The sequence below is a fragment of the Takifugu flavidus genome, chromosome 9, assembly GCF_003711565.1.
Source record: "Takifugu flavidus isolate HTHZ2018 chromosome 9, ASM371156v2, whole genome shotgun sequence".
NCBI lineage: Eukaryota > Metazoa > Chordata > Actinopteri > Tetraodontiformes > Tetraodontidae > Takifugu > Takifugu flavidus.
Genome location: NC_079528.1, coordinates 2,265,496 through 2,280,474, shown reverse-complemented (window position 1 = coordinate 2,280,474; position 14,979 = coordinate 2,265,496). Strand labels below are relative to the sequence as shown.

Here is a 14,979-nt window from a genome sequence, read left to right as displayed (position 1 = left end):
CAAGCTAACTTTCAAAACCGCCTGAGACGTTTGTCTTTCTGCATTTGAACTTCTGTCAGAAGTCCTACAGGTGGCAGTGTATGAGCCTGCCATAGATGGGGGGGGGGGCAAGTTTCCTTTTCACTCTGGGGGATCCTGTCTGGGGTCTTTCACTCTCCATAATAAGATGGACCAAATTGGACAGTGAAGGATGGCACAAAAATGGGTAATTTACATCTACTAATAGCCTGCAGAAAAGCAAGGGCTGCCATCATACACACATTTATTAGAGGCTAAAAAGAAACACAGGCTACATAATTTATGAATATTAATGGCTGTGAGTCATTTCATTACTGTGTTGGTGCTGCATAAGTATTATAAATGCATTACCTCTTTGTGAACACAAGGTTCATTATAGTTTATTAGGGATATCAGACAGCTGAACTATAGCATGTCAATTATTTTACAATATTAATAGAGACTGTTAATGTGTCTACAGAGTGGAAGAATAATAATTTGAATCCTCATTTGTGTATCATTAGAAAATTCATTGTCTTGGAGATTAAAAAGGACAGCTGCGTGTGGAAGCAGTATAATAACGGTCGTAAAACAGGTACACCGTTTAATTCGGTGCATAATCACGGTTTATTTTGCATTCATGGCAAGTTGTGACACGAGGGTAGAAGAGCTGAACTGGAACAGATGACAGGCGTGCAAGAGAAAAGCTGGCAAAACTTTGATGTGCGGCCGTCGTGTTCTGTTTGAGGACGTGTTTGGCTGGTCCAGAGGTGACCCGGGTCTGAAACCGAGCTGTGACAGCGAGACCGGGACAGATTTAATCCTGCTGAAGGAAACAGGTCACGGCGGAACAGGTGTCCCCGTCACTCAGGAGACACGCAGGAAGTTCATGTTCCAAAATGCGCTGATGCCTTTGACCCACGTGTCAGTTAGCGGAGGAATGTGAAAAACGACATTTTAACATAGTTACACATCTGCTTCTGTTTTGTGCTGCTTCTATAGCTGCATAGTTTAAAATGCCTCCTGAGCCGTCAGAATCAATGGAAATCAAGTGCAAATCAGTCATTAAACTGGACTTTGGGAGTTCTGATTGAATTTAAAATGGAATCATTTCCTCTGACTGTTTAATGGCATTTTGCTGCCTTCCCAATAGTAAAGATGTGAGTTTACAAGTGTGCACAAAAGCAGATTAAAGAACCGCTGATGTAAAACAGGTTGTTTGTGTTGAATAAAAAGACAGAACCAGCTCTCGCACACGAGGCTGCAGTAGTAATATTACAGTCAGCTAATGCTTGTTGACTAAGCTGCTAATTGATCCTTAAATATGTTGTAACCTCATTGTTTCCTTTATTAAAGGGTGTTTTCATGGCTGTATCACCTTCCTTCTTACACTTTCATTCAACATTTACTAAACAGATTCTCCACCCACAACAACGCACCGGCACTGCTCCTCTGTGGCATATGTTGCACAACGCGTGAATCTGGGTCACATGGTCTTTTAAAAAGACATTAAAGGCTTGTTTTCACTTTTACGATCCGATACTATCGCGCCATCCCACCACACAGTCCAACATTTGTACATATCCTGAAACCTTCAGCCTCTCTTCCACATTCACGTGCACATTCAAAGCTCTAATCCTGATTTACTCATATTTAAAGCCAAGTAAAAACACATTAAATAGAAGCACAAACATCAAAAAAAAAAGTCAGTGCTATTGAAGCAGTATATTGTTGGAGGTTTATATCTTTGGTTATTTTCATGGGATGTCTCGGGGTGTAACAAGCATACAAGCCGCAACATCTTTGTTACATAACAGGCCTGTTATTGTCAGTTTATAAGAACAATAATAACTCTAAGATACGACAGGATCGCTCTAAGTTACAGAGAAGTAACCCATCTTTGGTTGAACGTTGAAAATGAAGAATCATCAGAAGCTGCTTCCAAGGCCTCAGATGTGTTCGTGCTTTAAACGCCTGCTGGGACTGCCCTCACAGGTCGGTGGAGACGGTACTTCTCTTCACCCTCAGGCTGCCCCCCCAGCCACGGGGACAGGTGTTGTAGGACTGCAGCCCGGGGGATCGGTGGCCGGAGTCCTCGGACTCCACGGAGGCGTCCGAGTCGGTGAGGGAGCGGCTGTTATACAGCCTCACTGGGGAGCAGATCCTCTGTGTTGGAGTTGTGGGGGGGCTGGTAAAGGTTGGAGACTGGGCCCCCAGTGCTCGTGACTGGAAGGGACTGATGGGCTGCTGGTGACAGTCATAGCTGGGTTTCCCCACAGGTGAGATGGGGAGGCTGTGGCCGCTCAAGGCTCCAGGCGAGGGGCTGTTCTTACGCTTGGCTGCATTGATGATGTTCTTCGCCAGGAGGCGGTGGTTGGCTTTAGAGTCGAGGCTGTTGATCACAGGGGACACGCAGCAACTGTCTCTTGGTGTGTGGATGGGAGAGGCGACGGAGGACGTGTGCACGGGCTTAGTGGCGGGGAAGGACAGTCTGGTCTGGGAGAGTCCCGGAGACTGCGAGCGCAAACTCCACGGAGGAGAGGCCGGGGACGTAGACGTTTGTGTCGGTCTGGATGTGGAAACGGAGATTACAGGGGAAGCATTCTGGCTTGGCATCGGGGACTGGCATCTGGAGCCCCACGGAGGAGAGCATGGGGATGTGGTCGTGGAGGTTTGGAACGGTTTGAATGTGGCGGGAGACTGGTTTGTTGGGGAGTGGCACCTCGAACCCCAGGGAGGTGAAAAAGGAGCCGTCTTTGAAGTCTGGGACGGTCTGAAACCAGGAACGGGCGAGACGCTGGACGACCGAGTGTTTTGGGTCATCATCGGTGACTGACATCTCGAACCCCAAGGAGGAGAGCGAGGAGAGGCGGCTGCAAACGTCCGGGGTGACGCAGATGTTGTGGTGGAGGTGACGGGAGAAAAGTGGACAGTCTGAGTCACCTCAGGAGACAGACATCGGGGACCACCGGGCGAAGACATGCGAGGAGCAGCTGGGCAGCTGGAGATGGAGGTGGAGGGACGGTGACCAGGAGTCCAGGCTGCTGTGGCCCCCTCTGGGCTGCTGAAACACTTGCTAAGGCCGGATGTCCTAGTTTGAGCTGGAGTCTCACTCACAGATGGGCCCGAATCCTTCGGTGTCTGTCGGATCAGCACAAAAACTATTGTTGAGATTCATGGAAACACGAATTACACATTCAGTATTTAAGCTAAAACTTACCCCAAGGTGAAAGGCTTATGGAATAAGTATTATGGAATAAGTAACCAATGTACTATCTAAATGATATTTTTATTTAACGGCGGAGTCACTCTAACAGGGATCCTCAGTGGGATCAAGGTCATTATTCTATATCTTTTATTCCATGTCTTTCTGCATCAAACCCCTGCCAACAGCTCCCACTGGCTCAGTCTTCTCTCTCTCTCTCTGTTTCTGTCTCTGTTTCTTTCTCTCTCTCACTCAGGTTACGATCATCTGGTTTTTCAGAGGCGCCTCACCTTTCGCAGAGATATGAAATTACACGAGTGAGGCACAATAACAGCCGCTCACATAGTGATGAAGATCAACGCTGCCCACATTTGTGATGATGACATGAAGAGCACTGCTTTTAGTTGAAGGAGCTTACATATAAGATATTAAAACATTATTGTCTGTAAAAATAGTTGTTGCTCATTGAAAAGTGTGTGGTTTGGTTAAAAAAAAGGGTTGGGGTCAAAGGTCATCCCATTAGTCTGAACTCCTCAAGAGTACCAAGACCAAAGGTCAGGTGTTAATACAAAAACACATTACTCAAATATTTCAGTGCACAATAAAAAGCCGAGGTGGAATGATTGGAACACAAATAGTGCAAAATGCGTGTTGTGTATGTTCCTACGGTGCTGACTGCAAGCTCGGTAGACGTAATGCAGGAAAGTAAGCGAATGAGCACGAGCAAAGGGAAAGAAAACAGTCAAGTCGGGAAGTTTAAGAAGGAAAAGGAGGTCACAGCAAAGACAAGAAAGCTTTAATCAGAGACAATATTGTGGACAGAATAAACACAGAAGAAAGCAGTGAATCAAAGTTTGAGAACGTAAAGGAGCAGAGCATTTGGGTGCCTGTAGAATTCTTCTTAAACCTTTGTTTTAAATCACAAAATGGTCATTATATGAAGGCACATGATGCTGGTTAGTACGCAGCCTGCAGATTTGAAACATCAAAGAAATTCCATCTCAACCATAAAAAGGTATGGTAGATGATGCTGGAAACCAAAGAAATTCCCCTGAAGATATGTGACATAAAAGGAGTTCTTGCTCAGTCAGTGAGCAGCATTAAATTGCAAATTGAAGATCATAAAGCAGATGCCAGACCATCTGCTCAAGTACTCTCAAATGGCATAATGCACTGTATTGGGAGGCAAAGTGGAAAATGTACGAGGTTGTTTTCCATCATATTTCAAAATGTCCTGAAAATTAAACTGTTTTTCCAGCACTAATGTGCTTAGCCGCTAAGGTATGTAGGCACTGATGCCATCTAATTGCATTAAGGCACATTCCTATTTGAACTGTTAGTGATGTTAGACAGTTATTCAGGAGAAAACCGGTTAAGAGTTAAACTGTAACCACTGTGATTGGATTTGAAGGTGCACTCTGCCATGATGCTGCAGCCAGTTTATCTCTTATTGGTGCAACATACTAGTGATGCTGGTAACAGTGCTATCTAACAACCAGTGCACATCACATCTTTGCTCTGGACAATCCCTTAAGATTAAAGCAATTTTGCCACGGTGTCCAGGAGCATCTCCAATATATACGATAGCAATATTTCATTTATCATACGTGCGTGGGAAAAGTTGAATGCTAAAGGGCAGCAAAATAATTCTATCTCTAGTTTAAAATAAATGCACCAACCATGTAATCTACTTTACACAAAAGGCCCTGCTGGTATAAACACACATCCTAAAAACGGTAGAGAGGAGGGCTCCACACCTGTGGTACAATCCCTGATTTCTTGGCAGAAAATGTAGGCCTTGGTGCCTGGACCCCTGACCGGGGCGAGGACACTCTCTCTGGAGAAAAAGCAGACATTGCAGAACTGCTCCTCGGTGCTCCTGAGCCTGGATGTGACACGGTCTCTCCTCTTCCTCTTGCAGGACTCAGAGGCAGCTGTGGTGACGTACACTGGGTTCTAAAGTTCAAAGTAGAGCTGTTAGGTAAGGAAGCTTGTCTTGAGAAAGCTTGGGTCAGAAGGTTTCTGGAGTGCGGGGCTCCTCTGGGTAGGGTACTTATGGGGTCCATGACTGGTTTAATGATGAAGAGATTGGAGTCTATTTGGTAAGGTCGGTGGCTTGAAAGATCCATCTCTATCTTAGAGCAACCGTTTTCTACAGGAGGTGGTTCTGGAGCTGGTTCTGGTGCTTTAGTCTTCTGTCTTGGGCGTTGTTTGGCTGCTTGTTGGGCCTGTAAGTTTTGTGATAGCTGAGCACTAACGTCAGAGTTTTTCACAATGGCTTTGACTCGTCCAGGCATAGTTGATGGGTATACCCACGATGGAGGCAAAGACATGGTAGGAGATGGAGAGCGCATCTGTCCACCTTGGTTTTCTACAACGTATTTCTCCATCCTGGACTGACGCTTGGCAAACAGCTCTGCTCCCTTTCCTGATACATTGATGAGAGTCTGTTCGGGCCTGTGTTCGGGCCTTGGTTGGGTCCTGGAGCTCTTGAGACATGATACCCATTCTGGAGCTTTTGCATCTTCGACCTTTGCCTCCTCCTTGGCGAGGAAGTTGGAGGCTTCTGCTCCCAGTGCCAATAGCTCTTCCTCACAGGCTGGTTCTGGGACAGATTTATGTCCATGTTTCTTCCTTTCATCCACCCCCTGCACCAGCAAGAGTAGGTCAGGATTCGGAGATACCACTGGTTTCTCTTTGAATGTGAACATCGACTTCTTAGTTGCTCTTTTAGCGGCACTTTCCTCAAGTACTCCTGTTTTTATTGGAGTTGTTGTCCTTTTTTCTGCAGCTGACTGAGCTGCAGGGGGACCATAATTGGGCATGGGTGGGTACTGGGATAAAATGGAAGCAGGAAACTCAGATGGTGGAGGGGAGGAAGGGGACATCACAGGCGATACTGGGGGTGGACTGGAACAGTAGGTCTGCGGTGGCTGGTTGGTAAAGGCAGGTAGAGGGGGTGTAGGATAGGATGGTGGTGGTGGAGGAGGGGAGAATGCCAACAGTTGGGGAGCAGTGAAAGCAGGGAGAGGGGGAGTATCATAAGACGGAGGAGGGGGGATGTCCATGACGGGACACCCTGCCTCTGGAGACTGCACCGTCAGCGGTGACAGGAAAGGCCTGGCGGTTCGATTGATGATTGTGCTTGTCTGTTTGGAAGTGGACACACACACTCTCTCTGGTTCAAATGCACCGTGACAGCCATTAACCTTTCCAGGGAGAACTGGCCCTGGATGGCTCCCCTTTATCTCTACTTCCTCATCAGCGTTGCTACTTTCAGGGGCAATCTCATCCTTGACCTCAAGTTCCTCGTGGATTTTATCTCCCACTTCTTCCTCCTCTTCCTTGACAGGAAGGAAATGTCTTTCTTGGATGACCTCCATGTCCTCTCGCTTGTAGAATTCCTCACCTCGGTCCGCCACGTCGTTACGTGAATGCACTGTCCCAGGAACTGACAAATGTGGCTGGGTGGTGCTATTTTTAAAATCCTGTCCTCTGACGCTTCCCTTACTGTTTTTCCCTTCCCATGTTACATTGATAGATGTTGGGTTGATTTTTACATTCTCTGGTCTGTCCTCCTCTGACCTCCCTCCACAGCTTTCACGTGTGAAGGCATCAACCCTCTGTTTGCGACGGTTGAATAGCTGCACGCCCCTGGAGCTGGAACTGGACGGGATGGTCAGCTGAGCTGCAATGATCTGACTCCTGACACGAGCTTCTTTGAGCTCCTTCTCTGATAAACTTGCACTCCGGGTCAAATCTGGAACAAAGAAAAAAGAAAGGGGAGGAACAACTTCATCAGTCAGCCATCTGATTAAAGATAAAAGAGACTCTGACTTAAGGACACTTAACAATGTGCCAAACCTTCTTTTGCAACAAAGGCAGCTCCCTCAGCATATAATTAAGTCCACCACATGAACTTTCATGTACAAATAGAGACAACCAAAAACGACAGATCTTCAACAAGTCTGGGCTTTAATATTCCCTTTAAAACCCACATAACTGTGTTTTTGCCATATGGCTCTGATTACTTTTGCTTTCTTTGAGGCACTTTTTTTATTATGGCTGCTCCGGCAAGCAAATAGAGCTTTGTGGACACTTGACTCAGCAGATCAGAGCTTTGGACAAAGAACTACTTCAACTCAACAAGCATGAAGAACTGTAGTCTTGCGTTATTATAAAGTTCTGCATTTGTCCTGCAGAGACAAGAGAACTTGTCTTTCATTTTAATGATTGCCATGAAATCATAGGATGATGCAGAATCTCGTTAAAACCACAAGATTTTTTTTCTGCGCTTAAGAGCCCCATTCCAGCCCACAGAGTTATTTCCTCTGCCATCTGCAGTAGTCCCTCCCTGAGCATTCCTCCACCACCCAGAAAACTCCCTGTCTGAGCTTCCAGCATGTCTTTGGTTTCTCTTTGTTACTAATCTTTGTGTTACTCCAACTTAAGACCTTTTTACTGTTTTGAAAAACGAACACTCGACGCTTCCAATCCCAGTTAATCTGACTAAATCTGAATCTCTGAGAGCAATGGATGGAGGCTTTGATGGGCATTGTTATACAAGCTCCTCGTGATAACACATCTGGCAAATTATTCATCAAACTTCGTCATCTCAGACAGCTGACACGACGATGAGTCTTTCTTGGATTTACCAAACTGATGGACCAGATGGTCTGCGTCATTTGATAGTATCATATGCCAGTCACAATAATTATGCCTCAATTGTCCCTGTGCTCATTCTGTATGTATTTTTTGTTGTTTTTTTGGTTTAACAATGACCCAATCAAAGGAATACTCTCATCTGTCACTGATTATACCAAACTGTTATGATAATTATAATACCTTTTTGCAGGTTGTCTGTTGAATACGATATATTTATGATCTCGTCATAAAAGGAGACTGTTTGGATAATAAACATTTGCAGTCAGTTTACATGCATTTAATTACAGGCTTCGTTCATGGTGATGTTTAGTGAGCATGAATTAATCATGCTGAAAGTGACAGGGATACATGGCTGACAAGCCAGCATGTTAATATTACAAGCCCCCCACTCTTTAGAGCAGCATAACGACGTGCTCGACTCAGTGAAACAAGCAGAATATAAATCTTTATGTAAAGATGCTGAGCTGTTATTGTTTTATTTTATTTTTTAAATAGGGGCGCATGTTACAAGCAATTTCATTTTATTAAACGGTGGGACGGTTACTATGTTCAAGTGAGAGGTCAGCAAGGTTTAATTTCTCTCTCTCTCTCTCTTTTTAAAAAGACAGTCCAGTAAGAGCCGCACTGAAGGGAAAACGCATGATTGACTCAAATAGAATTTTTAGAAAAAGATCTTTGAAGAAAGAGGTGAATGTTTTATTGTTGTCACTTCTGCCTTGATATTTATTGTCATAAGTTTTACATTCTTCATATTTTGAGACTTCAAAATTTGGATCAAACTTAGGGAAAAACATGACCCCAGAGTCAAGGTCCCCCAACAGACTTCTCACTCTACATAAACATCTCACTGTATTGAGTCATTTTCCCCCAGCTCAACAGCAGGAAGGTCAAACTCATATTTAAAACATCTAAATGATTCCGGTTAACTAAGCCTATAATCTTGCTGGATCGCCCTCGCCTTACCTTTGATGTGTCGCTGCAGGTTTCTAGTGCCTCCACCAAAGTTTGCGATCTAACTGCGACTCAGAGCTCAACACCCTCTTTCTGTAGCAAGACTGAGGATCGGATTTCTTTTTCTCGGCAGTCCAGCGTGCAGTCAGGCAGGCGGGCAGGGAGGGTGGGAGTGGAGACTGGAGGCTGCGTGACAGTCAGCCAGCTCTGTTTCACTCTTTCACGTATGTGCCAGTTTCCACAAATGCATCTTTTTATAAAAAAATTAGACATGCCTCTGAGAGAAGAGCTCAGGGCTTCTGACACTGACTACACTGTGTTTCGCTCCTGTGGAGGCGTCCAATCAAAGCATGGAAAACATGGAGCTAATCTCTCTGTCAAGCGTGGTCAGTTGCTGTTTTAGACTGAGGAAACAACTGATAGTCCAGATTAAGTGTACTAGAAGAGACCTAACATCTGACCTCTGCTGCCCCGGTGGATGTTTCTGTGTTTACTGTGCACACCACCCAGTCCTCTGCCCTCCCTGAACCCACTGGGACGGACCGCTCCAACCTGCGAGGGCAGGATTGGAATTTCCTGTCCTCCAGCAGAGGCAACACTCAGACCTGGGTATTGATGCCTCTAGATGTCTATGCCCAACCCCACTTTTCCAAGCTTCCTAACTTGCTCCCTCGACCCTCTGGCGGCCGTCCCATCCTCTCATCGCCGCGTGGGTGAGACCCGACAGCGAAACTCCCCCACAGCGAGGAGGGTTTAAGTCAGGAGGCCGAGCCTGCATTTGTGTATCAAAGGTCAGATTACGTTGTCGGATGTTATCTTTCTCTGGGCGATGGCTGCAGAGTGAGCAGGATGACAGCGCTGACCCCCGTGGGTGACGTGTGAAGCGGTATGGAAAGACATGGATTAACAGAGGTCCTGGGATCTTACCGGACTCAATGTGACCTAAACTCTCACTGGATCCCATGGGGGGATAAAAGACCACAGCTCAGAGGTGGAAACCAAGCCCCGTGGCTCATACTGTTACTTTTGTGTGTGCAATAGGTCCCTGCGGACTAGTTGGTCGGCACTTTTGTGATGTTTTTCATGAACTGTGCTTTATTTCAGGACTTTAATTAGCGAGTACTGACTGATGGCATCAACACGGAGCTTGAGAGACCACAGATGTATATCAGCAACAATTATCTGATGACCATGCCCTTTCTCTAGAACACATTTTCTCTTTGAAAAGTGGATCTGACAGATCCTCACAGCACAGACGGCATTATCCTTTCAGCTTAGGGCCTTTTTCAAAATTTTTGTACTCCCCTTTGACAGCTTAATGTCCAGTGTCATTATGAAGAGAGAGATTTCTTGTAAGGACGAGGGCCATAAAAGTAAAAAGAATGTTCCCAAACAGCCTTTTTCCACAAGTTAGCCCATTATCTTCAATGGCTGTGTTGTATATTAAGACTGGCCTTTAGCAGTACTGCTTAATTGCATTTCCATTGCTGTTAGGGCAGTTTGTGTTTTTACGGCATGGAAACAGATGTTTCTTGGGGAACCTCAGTCTGTTGATTTGCAGTGAAGAGGCAGGAGTGCCTGTTTTCTATATTTCTCTCCATTTTCAGTTTCCTGATAGGATAATGTACTGCGCTGAGGTCTCGAGGGAGCCTTCCAAGCAAACTGCTAGAAATTCAGCTTTGCCTCATCTCACACTCCCGAAATTAGGGCAGAAAACAGCAGATAAACTCTTACTTGCTTTCCGGCTGCTCATCTCGTCTTTGTTGAATCCTGCCCTCTCCCATGGTGCATTACAGTCTGTCCCAAGGGGGTGCGTGGTTCGCGTTGCACTGAAAGACTTTCTGAGTCCTCCTGGACTCCAGCTCTCCCCTCTTTTGACAGACATGTGTCCCCGCTCCATGTCCATCCCTACTCTCTGTGAAAACAGTAGAAACTACAGCAGAAACAAACCCCTCGGTGGGCAGAAGCCTCAGCGTTTCATCCCAGCGGGCTCAAGCTTCTGTCCCAGGAAGATTAAACTGTGTGTCCGTGCCTGATACCACCGGTCGGAGAAGCGGTTTAGAAAGCAGGCAAACGAGGAGAAGGAGCAGTTCGGCTTTTCGAGGTGCCTCTTCCTGTGATCGTTCTTCTCTCGTAATGTTTCTCTCAAACGTTCTGCACTCCTGCTTCCCTCTTTTTTTCTCTTCTATCTAATAGGACCTCCCAGAAGAATCATATTCAGTGCATTCCCATGGACGACTGCCACAAAAATTGCACAAGTTTGTTGTGCTGACTTAAAAACCTGGCAGCGAGCACTGAGAAACACTCGAGTCTTCTCTATTTGCATCTCTCTCACTCAACCCCTTGTTGCCCCTCTTGCTCCTCGGCTATTTTGGTCACCGAAACAGGCTTTTCGTCTGCATCCAACCTCCAGCGAGTCGATTATTTTTCTTTTACAGAGAACGATCTGCCCCTTATCTCAAAGATCATAACTCTGCAGTGACGTGAGGGGAGAGCTTTGTAAACGGTGGCTTCCTGCTGTTAGGTGCATGTGGGCAACTTTTCACTTTTGAAAGGTCAAAGCAGAGACTGGTCTCTTTTCAGAACATTGTACTCAATTTAAACTGCTTTACTCTGGTGTCCTGTGTTGTTTCTCAAAGATTGAACCCAGATGAGGCCTCTATAAAGTGTAACCATAATGTGGAAAGAGTGTTCCTGTTTCTTCAGTCTTCCAATGTTTAGTTTGAGTCCTTGGAAGTTTGGTGGATACTTCTAAGATGCACATAAGAAGATGAGAAATTGCTGCTTTTTATCAAATTCCTCTTTGTTTTCTGCCCAGAAGCACCTGCAAGAGATAAAATGCAAGACAATGATTAAATGTTAGTATCTATATTTCGTGTGCGTGATATCTGCACTCATTTCTTTAAACTGAGGCAAACAGCAGGCTTGATTTTCCTTTTCTCTTTGTGCAATGTTCCAAGAGCACAGGAGTCGAGGAATAATGGCTAAAGCATCATGAGGGCTTGACCTCTGTCCAGCAGGAAGTCTGGAGTTCATATGAACTAGGACGGCTTTGGAAAAAAAGGGTCTTGAAGAGCACTTTGCTGCACTCCTTGGCTCATCTGTTTTCATGACCAGTGATTTATTTCAAATCAATGCCTCTTTTCAACAGAGAAAGTCAATATTTCGGTCGCTGGAAATGTGGCTCACAACCGCAGTCGGGCTGAAAGGAGTCTAAAACAAAAGTAAAATAATAAGGCATAAAAAAGGAAGCAGAAGTCTGAATGCGACAAATTAGTGTTGTCTCTACTCACAATGGGAAAGCCACAATTCAAGATTTTAAGCTCATAAATCAGCAGTAAAGCTGAAAATGTGTTTTTTTTCTGCCGGGCCCTGGGGCTTGTGAAGTGATGCAGAACACTGAGGAAGTCAATCCCTTCATCATGACATGAACAGACCATAATTTGCACTTGACATTCTTTTGATTAATTTTTTATATATATATCTGTGCAGCAGTGTCACGTTACACTGATGACTGACTAGCAAATTTGTAAAGATAGACCAGTGATTGATGTTTTTTTTATGTTCTTGATCAGACTTGCCTCAGACTTGCAATTACCCAGGAGCTCACATGCGAGGGGGTGTGCAGACAGATGTGCACGAATTACTCATCAAAATGTACTTTTGCCCACCCTTCGCAGGCCGAGGACCCCTGAGGGAACATCTTCACGTCCTGTGAAGTTGATGCCTCGCCGGCATGGCAGCTGAGTCACGGCGCTGCTCACTGGCCGCTGACAACAATTGGCCTTAACAAAACAGTGCCCCCGCCTCCCCGCGCAACAAAAACAACAAAGCCCTCCACAATTAAGCCTGCAGGGGTGACGGTGTCAAACATGAGCAGATGAACGCCGCCATTGTTTTAGGAACCGGAGCGTCTCCAGATGCATCGATATGGTGGCCGCCGACGTCTCTTTCCATTAGCATTCGATCATGCTGCCATTTCTTCATTCAGACTGCTGCTGCAGATGTTCCTTCTCACTTGTCGAGGGTTCACGCTACACCTCCAGCTGATCCGTTAAAATATGACTCGATTGCTCTCTTTAATGAAGCACCGGACCAGGAACAAATGTGAATTAAATTTGACACTGACACGAGCAGACATGTGGGTGACTAAAATGACACAACACAGACATATGGACTCTTGAAATCCTCATCTGTTCATTTTATTATTTCCACTGGTCTGAGCCTGTTAGGATCAAATTTGTGGTTGGCATTTCTTTCAGCCTTGTAATATTCCCTCCTAGTGATCCTATCTGCTTCTCATAGCTGAGATCTGAGGTCATCACTCTTGTCCCCGCTTCTCTTTAATTACCTCGGAGGTATTTCACAGTGCATGCCCACCTGTCAGGCTCAGTTCCCACTCTCTTCCTGTGCCACCCATGGACCTTCATCATCAGAGCCAGGGATATAATTCCCCTCTGGCTCTCTCGGGCTTGTTAGCTTGTAATCAAAGCGTTTTGTGATGGTAAAGCTCTTCCTCAGCTCCTCCTAACATGACTCGCATAGCAACAGTAGGCCGAATAAAGGTCGCTGGCAGCTTTTCCTGCCATCGCACATTAGAAGACAAGGTGGGAATCAGATGGGATGTCTAATAAAGACATTTTCCCTCTGGGTTTGGCATCTACATATTATCACTTTGCCCCTGGCTTTGCCCTGTGAATGTATAGATGCATCATTCAGCCGTTTACCTCTGTTGGTCCTGGGTGTATATGTTTCAGGCACATCCCTTGTATTTACTCATTCTTGGTTTGTTTGTGGGTTTTTTTAACGTGATATAGAGTTGATTCAGCTGTAACCAGCCTTTTTCTCCTTCACTCAGTCAACCCGTTCAAGGACAAACCTCTACAGGACAATTTTGGGTCGCGCTCCAATCCTGGCAGTCCTGACTCATAATTCCTCAGGAGGTTGACAGTCAACATGCCCTAGCTTGTGTTGGCTGATGACTGACAACTAAAACATTTTGTGGCGCAGACTCCAAAAGAAAACAGAGCATAATTGCTTTTTTCCTTTGTTTCTGTTGTTAAGCTTAAGAAGTGTGCAAAAGCAGTCAAGAGGGAGGAAAAGGTTGCAATGCTTCTTGCACACAAGTGGAGAACTTCACTAAGTAAATACTTGGAGTACTTCTGTGTGATCTTCTGCCAAGTGGGAGGAAGCATCTAAACCCATCAGATTCATCCTCTGAAAACTATTAAACATCAAAGGGGAACGAATTGAGCACTTTAAAACCTGCAAAATGTGTTCTCTCTTTACCCGTACTATGTAAAATGACACATTCGAGCAAATTCGGGTGTTGCCAGTAGACATGGCAACATGGATGACCAAAACCCATAGTTGGGCTTTTATAAAGTAGTTTTTAGGCCTCACCTGCTGTGCTAACAGGAAGCAATTAATTATATATGAGAGTCAATCCAGGTCCAGCAGCCAGATCTTTAATTGCACATGGCTTCTTCTGTTACACAGTGAGAGTTGAAGTATATAACGTGGCTGCACAGCAAGGTCCAAACACTGAGGACAATAGGCTCACATTTCAAACCATAGCGCTAATCTAGCGGCCCCCCCCCCCCAACACACACACACACACACACACACCCCTGCAAAAGCTGGGCACACCGGAGGGGGAAACAGCAGCCACAGATGTTTGTCATCAACTCCAACAAAGAATTTCAAAGTTTCGCTCCTCTTTGCCTGCGCTTGGCTGCTCTCTCTCATGTACAAAGATAGTTTCTTACCCCGTGAAGCTAATGGGCCACAGGTGACGAAGCCTGCAGCAGCCAAAGGCAGATAAAATTCCAGGATCTGCTGCTCCTTCCTGTTTGGCAGTTGTGGACTAGTGTGCAGCTCACCTGTGCTCCTGTGGGTCTCCCTTTGTGAGACAGCAAGTGTGTACTGCCTCTTTTCAGCTTCCACAACTTCTACATCTCTCTCTCTCTCTCTCTCTCTCTCTCTCTCTCCCCCCCCCCACCCCCCCATCTCTCTCTGTGGCGAAGCAGACGAAGGATGGCGGTGGGTGGGTGGATGGGAGGGGGGTCAGTTGGAACACAGAGGGCTCTTTGTCTGGGATTTTTTTCATATGGTTTCCTTCAAGCTTGCATACTGAACACATTATTTTATAATATATTTTT

The 14,979-nt window shown here is 45.6% G+C and overlaps 1 protein-coding gene across 2 annotated transcripts; it reads right to left on the bottom strand.

The window, feature by feature from the left end:
* Window positions 1-600: 600 nt before the first annotated feature.
* LOC130530920 (synaptopodin) lies at window positions 601-14,757 on the bottom strand. 2 transcript variants are annotated; one of them, XM_057042508.1, is made up of 4 exons: window positions 14,587-14,757; window positions 10,553-11,642; window positions 4,960-6,962; window positions 601-3,138 (listed from the first exon to the last, which is right to left on the bottom strand). In XM_057042508.1, exons 2-4 carry the CDS (start codon window positions 10,722-10,724, stop codon window positions 1,987-1,989), a joined length of 3,327 nt encoding a protein of 1,108 aa, XP_056898488.1. In that variant the 5' UTR covers window positions 10,725-11,642; window positions 14,587-14,757; the 3' UTR covers window positions 601-1,986. The 2 variants fall into 2 exon arrangements, with proteins under 2 accessions (XP_056898488.1, XP_056898489.1); XM_057042509.1 differs by lacking the exons at window positions 10,553-11,642; window positions 14,587-14,757 and adding an exon at window positions 8,831-9,394.
* Between the last annotated feature and the right edge of the window lie 222 nt (window positions 14,758-14,979).

Coding starts and splice junctions, on each gene's coding strand:
- LOC130530920 (XM_057042508.1), bottom strand. CDS start 10,724: ATGGACATGGAGCGGGGACACATGTCTGTCAAAAGAGGGGAGAGCTGG. Junction 6,963..10,552: donor GATGAGCAGCCGGAAAGCAA/GTAAGAGTTTAT, acceptor TCTTTGTTCCAG/ATTTGACCCGGAGTGCAAGT. Junction 3,139..4,959: donor AATCAGGGATTGTACCACAG/GTGTGGAGCCCT, acceptor CTGATCCGACAG/ACACCGAAGGATTCGGGCCC.